At 33.0% G+C, this 10,823-nt stretch overlaps 1 protein-coding gene across 1 annotated transcript; it reads right to left on the bottom strand.

Annotated features, from left to right (window-relative positions):
• Positions 1–394: 394 nt before the first annotated feature.
• On the bottom strand, positions 395–9,349 carry LOC111002028 (facilitated trehalose transporter Tret1). Its single transcript, XM_045632722.1, has 8 exons — positions 9,239–9,349; positions 7,527–7,756; positions 6,090–6,410; positions 5,784–5,898; positions 4,652–4,726; positions 4,254–4,471; positions 1,567–1,749; positions 395–932 (listed from the first exon to the last, which is right to left on the bottom strand). The coding sequence occupies exons 1-8, from the start codon at positions 9,273–9,275 to the stop codon at positions 693–695; spliced, it is 1,419 nt and encodes a 472-aa protein (XP_045488678.1). The 5' UTR covers positions 9,276–9,349; the 3' UTR covers positions 395–692.
• Between the last annotated feature and the right edge of the window lie 1,474 nt (positions 9,350–10,823).

The following is a 10,823-nucleotide window of genomic DNA, read 5'->3' as shown; positions in this document are numbered from 1 at the left end:
GTCCATGGGAAGTCTGTTTGCGCCCTACTCTATTAAAAAATACAGTTCTAAAAAAGGATTCCGTAGTCTCAGCCAAGCGGGCCTTTTGCGGAAAGCCAGAGTTCTCTGCATTCAATTTAAGATTGCAGCCTCACACACTTAATAATATTAAAAATAGCGTTGGTAATAGCGAGATAACGTATCAGATAATATAATGACCACATCACTATGCTTCCTTTATCAGACTACTTCATTCATACCGGTTGTCATCTAAAACTCAGGTTTTTATAAAATGTACTTTATGTTATTATAATATGGTTCATTTTCACAGAACATAAACTTAAATTAAGATCAACAGATAATGTTACCTAACAATAAACAAGGATTAATGTGTACTTCTAGAGTTAATCCATAATGAGTTGGCACGTCAAAGTCAAATGCACGTCAAATGGTGGCCAGGCGAGAATTGATTCGACCTAGCCGTGAAAGGAAATAGGATCACAATAATAATTGACAAAGAACTTCACTCATATTTTGGTCATAACTATTATTGACGTTTAATTGGGAATAAAATTCTTTGATTTATGTCAAATTTCTGTAATTTTGTTTATTTATTTAACTTAACGAAAACAGTCAAAATAACCACTAAACTAAGAAGTGCTTTATAATGTCGAACGACAAAACTATATAATAAATAATTTATTTAACTTAAATTATACATTATTAGGTTTAGTGTTTTTAATAAATAATGTTTGGATAACATCAACTGGCAACCCTTTGGTTTCGGGCAAGAAATAAAAGGAATATAGGGCCGTCGCAAAGGCAACACTTCCGAAGATGTAAAAGATAGGGCCTATACCCAGGACCGCTACAAGTGGGTTGAACATGAACAATATTATGAAATTGCACATCCATGCCCATTCGAATGCAATCATTGTGACTATGCCTTTTATCTGAAACAAAAATTATGTTATAGTCATTTGCCATTGATATTATGAAAATCATACTTGCCAAGTCATGACTCTGTATTTAAACTTACCCTTAGAGATATATAGAGATAAGAGACTTAGCGCATATAGATTTACATAAGTCACCAGTACGCCATTCTGAATTTCACGTTAAAGGTGTATATACATACGCTTTGTGATAATATTTAAATCGAGATATGCTAATTAGGAATCCGTACGTCGTCAGACATTTTAGAGGATTTAGAGGGAACACGCGAGTCTAATCTAAAAATTACTTTTGTGTGTCAAATTCAATATATTTGTGAGTTAGACTAGCTATTTGAGCATTACTTCATTAAACAGGACTTAATTAATGACATTAATAAGGGCCTGTTTCACAATGTATGGATAAAGTGCCAAATAGCTATGCAACACATAAATTATTCGAAAGATAGATGTTCCAAATAAGATACTTCTACTTTTATGACGTATAGCGCTATCTGACAGTCGTGAAACGCAAATATACTATTTATCATACCAATAAGTAACAAATAGCTTATTTGGAACTTATCCGGACATTGTGAAACAGGCCCTAAAAGCGATGCAAGTAATGGTATTTACCAGGAACTAATAAACTTACCTCAGGCAGAAATACCTCCGCAATAAGTACTAGGGGAACAGTGCCGGCACCTAGCGAGTAGGCGACACAGAATGTGTATAGGAATATTGCCGAGATCCAATACGGTCCCCAGTGCAATTGTATCTGTGTTCCCAGTACTAAACAACAGACTCCAGCAATCAAGGATGAACTAATCATAAGAAACTGAAACAAAATTATATTTTATATATCTTTTGACGTTGCATACTGTCACAAAAAACCGACACACTGAAGTTAGGTTAGGTTAGTTAGCATTTTAGTTTTTTCTACAAACGTAGAGAGAATAAGGGAAAAGATAAAATTTTGAAAATATTTTTGTCTTGTTACACCAAAGAAGTATAAACTAACTTCTATCTAACGTTACTTTTTTTATATATATTCGTATTAGTAATTACTGTTAAGATAGAACAATGTAGTGAAAAATAAATAAATATTTATATTTTTATATTAATTACTAGTAGTAGAGCGCCGTAAGGTTTATACCTCGGAATCCAGGGCCAGTCGATGAATCTTAATATAAACCTTGAAAATATGTTTTTAATAGTATATAGAAAAATGTTAAATTCATCTAGAATATCAATCTTAAATTATTTCAGTTAATTAGTAGGCTTTCTTCTTTATAATGAAAATGATTATAAAATTTATATATAAAATAGAAAATTTAAAGAAAACATCACTTAATCAATTCAACCAGGTGCATGCGCCCATGCCTAGAAAAAAAAGCATTCTTATTGTTAAATAAATAACAAACAAATTAACAGGATAAATAAGGAAGCAAACAAAAAAGAAAACCAACCAAAAAATACCAACCGCGGCATATGAAAAATCATATTAGGAAACTAAGACTGAAATACCAGGGTACCATAATATCAAAGGACATTTTATTCTCTTATTTGACGAAATCGCTTGCATCCAGCCAACAGCGACAGTGGCGCTAAAATATTATGTTTTGAGTGTTGAACTCAGATAAAATAGTGGCTGTGTCTTTCAACCGTCAATTTTCGCGCCACTTTCGTTGATTTTTGAAGTGAAAACTTCTTTGCGTTGTGTGTACAATTATTTCAGTTAAATCCAATAGTGTTATTGGAATGGGTAAAAAATGTTAAACTCGCGTCAGTAGACGTGACCTGATCGAAAATTCATAAGGCGGATGGAGAGTAAACAGCTGGCGCGGCATATTTAATGTAATATAAATTGTTATGTTTGTGTTCGATAGCGCAATAAATAAATATTCTATTCTACCACATAAAATGATAATACTTTAATACTGATAATTAAAGCAAATCAAATAATGCAATATTTAATAAATAAATTTAATTAATACTAACGAATAATAAGCATTATAATTATTATCTATTATTATATCATTTATTTAGGCTATCCACACTATAAAGTGGGTGGTATTGGCGTAATAGTAGGTACCTGCTTTAACCATTATATCTGTTGGAATATAATAACTACAACTATGAAAAAAATACTAGATAATAGTTTAAAGGATATAGATTAAAATACATTTTTTAATAATTAGATGCCCGTGACAACAATATTTTAAAGTTGAAATCAAACTCAATTTCACATTAAAAACTATAAAATATTATCATAATCATAAAGTACAAATATTCAAGTTTATTTTGATGTATGATAATTAAAGAAATATATATAATATGAAACTAAGGACATAATTGCCGACACTCGATACACTTGTTGACAAAATTCACAAGCACCTATTAACCGACTTTGAAATTTTTTTTTTTTTGAAAGAACTCTTCATATTTCATTGCCATCTGTAGTTTATTGGGTACAACACTATTTCGTAAGCTATCGTTCTACGTCGATAAAAACGTTTATTTCTAACGTCAGTTTGAACTAGATGTCATTTTCTTAAACTCTTCGTTTTGGGTATGTACGAATAAGGGCTAGCGCGCACTGGTGACTTTTGTCACCGTGACTGTTTCGTCACTCACATCAAGTCTATGAGTATGTATGGAGGTGCGCGCACGTTACGACGTGACAATTGGGTGACATTTTTGTCCGCCGATCGGCGGACAAGCCCGTGACGAAACTGTCACCGCGCCGGTAGGTTTTTATAGCAGCGCGCGCACGGGCAACAAAATTGTCACTCAACACGTAGTTCTTCCCCCATTTGCATTCGGATCGTCGTCTTTAGCGCACGAAAAATGGCGTCAACGTCTACGCAAAACGTGAAAGTGCATGAAGAGGATATCGATAATGATAATGACAATCTCATGTTTGTATTTTCGTATGTCAACGCAGGTCCTAAGTTGCGAAGTAATTCATCAAAACTTCTAACACTCATGCGAAAATACCCAATAAATTTCTTTGGATGTTCCCGAAGTTTATGAAGCATGGTTAAAATTCTTTTCGCTTTTTTTCTCTTTTGAGTTTCCTTATAAGCTCACAGATGACGACCGAGACGGTCGAAATCCAAATGAAGCTTTAAAAAAAAACTGTCACCTTTCGTGAGCGCACCTCGCTTTGGAGGCGTGACGTGACAGCGACAAAAACTTTTTTGTCATGTTGACAAAAGTCACCGGTGCGCGCTAGCTCTAAGGCCATACTGTTTTTGGTTACTGTAGTACCCACGTACAAAAGAGCCAATAAGACAACCATACCAAAGTACTAGGGCGCCATAACGGCAAGGAACTCACCCGCCTTCCGGCCTTTTCCATAAGATACCCAGCCAGACATCCCGCTACAACTACAACTACAGCGAATATTACACTTGATATTGTTGTTGACACGTGAGGGATCGCCTCTTTGAATAAAGGCTGTGCGTAAACTTGTACTACGATTAGACCTTGGAAAATGGAGGCCGTGTAGAGAATGAGACATAGCAATAGAGCGCGTCTGGTTGAACGGGATTTTTCTGAAAAGATTATATTAGATTATTTTACATAGTTTTAGTAATTAGCTCCATACATTACATCTTAATTATTATATAAATTACGCTTATTTTAAATACTTCATAGATAAAAATACTAATATTGTGTGTATAATTATGATTTCCTTAAATTTTATCATTTTATTACAAATACAATATACTTACTAATGAACCGCCAAAACGATAATTTCACCTTTTCAGTTGATACTCTCAATTCTTCTTCTTCTTCTGCTGTTGCATCTGAAAGTTTTTATTCAAGACTTAAGACTTAGTTCGAACTTTGAAGTCAAGTACACTTATTATCGGAATCGTTTTTATTAAACTTGACACGGAAGCTATAATTATAAAGTGATAAACTATGAGAATAAAGTGATAACCGCCATATACACCTGCAACGCCAGGTGCTAGCAGTTGTGTTGCAGACCTTGGGCATGGTAACTTTTTTCTTAAACAGTCGTATCGTTTCGGATATACCTCTACTGGCAGCTGGTTTCACAAAAAGGTGGTGTGAGCAGAAAGTGCCTTACAAAGCGCTGTGTTGTCGAACGTGGATGGAATATATACCTATTTTAAATAAATATTATAAAATATGGGATATAAATTAAACGCGTTGATTGAGTTTTAGTACACTATAAGATGGTTACAAAAATCTTTGTAATTTTTTCATATTCTATTAAAACCTTAAGATTTGAGGAAATGTGAATTTTAACCAAAATTAAGGAAATAAGTCCAATAAAGTACTCAAGCAATTACAGATAACAATATTTGGAAATGGACGCCATTGATAAAATTACGTTATAAATGTTATCTCATCACAAATGCGTTAAGAACAAGTTTAATTGAATGTCATAAATGCGTATGTCCATATAAATAATAATTAAGTGATAAAAAATCTTTTATCACTGTTGTATTGATGAAATATTTTTTTTCATACTTTTAATCCTGAACGGGCAAATGAAATGACGACTGGCGTTCAAATGACAGCTTTTGACAGCGGAATTTTGTATTCTGCCTCGTCTTCTGAAACTCGGCTGCAGGTATTAACCCGCCCAACTCCTCTGAACTCTTTCCATGGTAGAAGATGCAGAGTGATCCCAAATCACTTAAGAACCTTAAGACCCTCCTGCCCGTTTACCTACTACTACATTTAAAAAAAATAGGTAGAACTTGAGAGAATTTCTTAAAGGCCGGCAACGCAATCGAGAGCCTTCTGGCAGTGTGGGTGTCCATAGGTAGCCGTGTCTCTTAACATCAGATGAGACATCTGGTCCTATACCCTGTTCTATAAAAACCTTACCTTCTTTAGCTTCTAATTCAGGATTCAAGGATCTTCGAATGTTGTCAATTTCTTGCATTACAACCTTGGATTCCACTTTCTCTCCTCTGTAATATGCAACTGATTTTGCTGCGTCCTGTTTAAAATGAATAAGGAATAATTTAGAGATTCTACAGCAGTCACTCGCTTCCTAACCATTTCCTCAATTCTCTACCAGAACTGGTAATATTTAAAAAAAATATTTTTAATTAAACTTATACTATAGAATATTTGTGTTTTTTTAAAGTACTATTAAACTGCTATACATAGGAAATTTAAAAAATATACCTTTTCCAAACCCTTCTTCATGAGATGCGTTGGTGACTCCTTCAGGAAACTCAGCAAAGCCACCCCAACGACCGTCAGACTTAAGAACGAATAATTCATAGTGTGGTACTCCAAAGAGCCTCCCAGAACATATGACAATAGCATCCCTAGTCCATAGAAAATGAGGGCTGACGACGTCATCATACCACGTATGGTCTCATCACAGAATTCGCATATGAAGACTGGTACTATGAGAAAAATGCAACCACTGAGCCCAGATATAAACATGGCGATCAGGACGCCCTCTACTCTGTAACACGTCGAAATTATTGTCCAGGCAATCTGAAAATAAATTGTAGTTAAAAATATTTTGTTTCCGTGATAAACTTGGATAGGTTCAATGATCTAAAACGATTTGAATCGAATTCAGTTAAGCCGTTTGGTCACCATGTTTTTTTCGTTTTTATGATAAACATTGTACAAACAATGTAGTAAAAATAATCAATGCATAGCATTTAATTTTAACTGCATTTTCTGCCCGTCAGTCAGTTAAATTTTCATTTGTTAACTTAAATGTTAATTAACAATACGAAAATAAATAAATGATTTCAAATCGTAAATATATTCTTAATATATAGACATTTGACCATGGATCCTGACAATTTCACAAATGTATCTCTTGCGGTTGATTTTTAATCCATTTTTTAATTAAAAGTGCTTAAAATTTTCATTACAAAAAAAAAATCAATTTTTTTTAAAATCGTTTGCACGCGTTGTACTTCTATTATATAGTTTCAAAAGATATATATGTACATATATATGTATTTGTTATATATATCTTCCAAGATAGTAATTAAATTGATATCATGGGTTACTTTCCATATGTGGCGAAGTGTATATTTAAATAGGGTTTAACGTCTTGTACGCAAATATTGGATTATTTGAATAAATTTTATACATAAGAATTGAATCAAAACTGTATTTATTACTTTGACAGTTTGATGTAAATTTTGATTTATTATACAGCATGTAAGTTGTCTAGATTTTGTAGAACCTAAAAAACTCCTGCGTATTTAATGACATTGACAATGACTTATCTTCTTATCCGATACCTTTATATATCTTTTCTGCCTTTCCAAATCTCACTAGGTCCACGTTTCAGCCGATGATAGGGAGCATATATGTCCACACGTCTTTCATGACTCTTATATGTATAATGTAATTTTGCGTGACGTACTTTTACTAGGAAACAACCCAAAAACGCTGCGCATCTTGGTTCAACATCCAACTTGTTAATGTATTATTTTTGTTACAGCCATGAGAAACTTTTGAGTCTCTGGTTTGGGATAGGGATTTTACGAATATACGTTCATTTATATTTTTGATGGTTTATTTCTGACTTCGAACCGCTATCTATTTATCTCTATGTATAACATGGACGCTACAATATATACTTACAACTTGCGGGAGCCCGAATAAAATACAAGAGTACTTTCTTCCCAAAACATCTAGCAGAAATCCAGAGCATGGTGTACTGAATAGAGCAGCCACAGAAGTAAGACTCCCGAACAAAGCCAGTTCCGTCTGAGACATTGGCCGGTTGAGGGTTGTGTTAGCTGACGCGAAGAGGCCCGACGTCGACGATGGCCAGGAGTTTAGAAGACCAAGGTTGATGCAAAGACAGCATACTAGAAAACATTTTAATCTTTGTCGCTTATAAATAAATACAAAACCTTAATAAATATGATTACATAAGAAGTTTATTGCCCTAATTAACCATGGTCATTTAGTATATTGATATAAACGAATATTTATGGGCACGGCAGTATACCTGCCAAGGCGAGCAAAAAAGCGGCACGGCCTACTATCTTTTTTCGGTCAGGCCATTTTCCATTCTTTCTAACTTCGTTGTTGATAAAAGAAGATATAACAATTCTTAAATTGATATGGTGTTTAAGAGGTTATTAGGTTAGCTAATTACATAATAACTTAAGACAGATGATGTCTTCAATAGGGATACATTAAATTATCTGGTGTAACATGATGTTTCTACGGTAGAATTTCGTAGAGTTTTTTTACAAGATATATACCATGTTCTGGTGATGGATAAATGTTTAATCATTTGTTATAACAAAACTATCACTTGTTACCTCAACTCTTCTAACACGGTAATATGTTCTGGTGTTATTTTTTGCATCCAGCACCGTGCTGTATTAAAAGAAAACCATGAAACAATCCTTTCTATGAGACGTTGATGATATTTTGAAAGGCAATGTGCTACTACCTATAAGTTTTGTGATACTACCATACAGTATGACATGAAAAGAGGAATCTTCCAGCGCAAAACTCGAACACGGCTGGGGTTTCTTTTATACATTCGAGCTTTTTATACATTCCTTAAAATTTGAGGAATGTTATTATTATTATTATAACGTATATAAACACACTAGTAACTTAATAAGCTGATGTACGCGTATTATGAGATTTGGAGAAACAACCCAATCGGTTTATTACAAGAGCTCATGATGGTGCACTGATTATACTTTCTGTAAACCTATTCCAGTTTTATGGGCAGAGAAATTGGAGAAATTTTAGTTAGTAACTATAAAGCAAACTGTCTCTATGGAGTAGAATAGCAAAATCTTCCATATGTTGGTATGTAGCTAAAAGGGTAGGCAAAGTAAAATTAATGTTTAAAAAAACTTTATTTCTCAGTACAAAAAAAATATTTTTTATTTACATGAGAAACTTAATATTAATATGTATACGCAAGATGAGCAAGATACCTGTCGCCATTAGCCGTCTCAATTTTAGTCGACTGTGTTCATTCTAACATGCATCTTTACTGACTTTTTGAATTTGTCAAACACACCAATATTGCGAATTTTAGATGGTAATTGATTAAATAATTGCACACCCTCATACCTAATAGACTTCTTCAAATAATTTGTACGCGGCTTCATCTTCAAAATTATATTCAGAGGAAACAAAGTTCATTAATTTAATCACTTTTAATTATAATTTGACATATAGACACAGTGCGGTTTTCTTTTAAATCATCCACCATAATATTTACCAATATCAAGGGAAATAAGTTCAAATTTTAGTATGAAATTTATTCATTTTAATATTGGAATATTGTACATTTATTTTTAAAAAATATTACATACCTATCGCCGTAAAGCCTGCTTGCCGGAAGAACGACATCTCTCACGACAGAAAACAAATGAAGATCAAAATGATTCAATGACTGTCTTCGAAGTATTGTAAAGATTAGAGATAATGAAGATTGTATTTGCTCGCTACATAATATTTGTAGTTAGCATAATGGTTATTATAGCCACAGGAATTTATTGTGTCCGTTCCGTGAGTTATGTAACTTTACATTAGTTAATTTAGTTGACAATTAGAAGCGCAAAATGTACACTTAAAGCCAAAATGAGCACTTTAGTTGCTTGAAGCCAGTTGACACCTAGCTTCAAGCAAAATTTCATTTATTTGACCATCCCTCCAACAAAAGCCCTCAAACTCCCGCTTAATTACAATTACAATTTTGATTTTTTTTTAAACTTTTTACGACAAATTATTATTGAATTTTTATGGGTGCAAGTGAGTGTAATGTGTATGAAAGTATAACTGCATGTTTGGTCTTAGTAGCATCACCAACTCTGCATAATGTGAGTTCAGATATCAGTCTTTTAACCGTTTTTAAGGTATTGCATAGATTTTATCGCTTTGAGCGGGGCGACCGAAATTCCGTAACGAAAATAAACCTAACACACGATTACGTAGTATAGGTGCGGCCAATACGCGTAATAGATCGGGACAGAATGCATACTGCGTATTCACATCTCTCTGACGAGATCGGTGGCGTACCGTAAGCGCGGCCCGTGTTAGTCTGAGTCTCTCTGGTAACTTGGAAACTTCATACGGGGCCCAGGGTACGCTAAGAACGAATGCAAGATTACGTTCAGTAATCATAATTTAAATCTATCACATTATATGTATTTATTTATATATACAAAAACTTTACATAGATATTATAAATATATGTATACATATATAAATAATAATAATATTTTTTAGTTGTATTTTTTTTTGTTTTAGAATTGTTTGCTAGTTATTGTTAGTTAAATAACACGGCATTTACTAAATCCTATAAAAGCTTTTATTCAAAAACGATGGCATATTTCGTTCGATTGTGATTGGTCAACATCTTTAGCAACATTCGCAGATATGACAAGTTCTATCTTTCCGTTTAATTAATCATTAAACAAAATACGTCATCATTTCGTTTTTGTTTTACATTCTCAAACCGTTTGGTTATACAAATGTACTATAGTACTAAGCCGTTAAGCATTAAGAATTTTAAATAGTATTATTTTACAATGACCTTTAGTGGCCATGGCAGGTGTATTAAGCCCTTGTTCTTAGGTTATAAATAGATTTGCAAAGGCAAAGAGACCCTTCATGTTAATTTAAACCTTATAGATTTATACAAAAATGCAAATTTAGCAATAGATGTAAATGTTTATAGAAGGACGAAGCTGTTAAAATTTTTGCTTAAAGTTTAGACTCAATTTTATTAGATAATAAATATAAAAATATATAGATAATAATAATAAGACAAGTAAAAAGAGTATGAAATAAGCAATAGAAACCGTATATTTTAATTTTGTTTACATGAGTTTGAGTTTATGACAGTATAAAATTGTACAAAATTGTATCTATTATTTTTACCAATTAGAAAGTCAC

The sequence above is a fragment of the Pieris rapae genome, chromosome 20 (genome assembly GCF_905147795.1).
Source record: "Pieris rapae chromosome 20, ilPieRapa1.1, whole genome shotgun sequence".
Taxonomy (NCBI): Eukaryota; Metazoa; Arthropoda; class Insecta; order Lepidoptera; family Pieridae; genus Pieris; species Pieris rapae.
This window is presented reverse-complemented; position numbering and strand designations above follow the sequence as displayed.

Excerpts from the sequence above, each read along its gene's own strand:
- LOC111002028 (XM_045632722.1), bottom strand. The coding sequence starts at position 9,275 with ATGTCGTTCTTCCGGCAAGCAGGCTTTACGGCGATAG. Across the intron at positions 7,757-9,238 it reads AGCAGGCTTTACGGCGATAG|TATGCTGTCTTTGCATCAAC; the intron begins GTATGTAATATT and ends AATGTTTTCTAG. Across the intron at positions 5,899-6,089 it reads TGAAGAAGGGTTTGGAAAAG|GACGCAGCAAAATCAGTTGC; the intron begins GTATATTTTTTA and ends CATTTTAAACAG.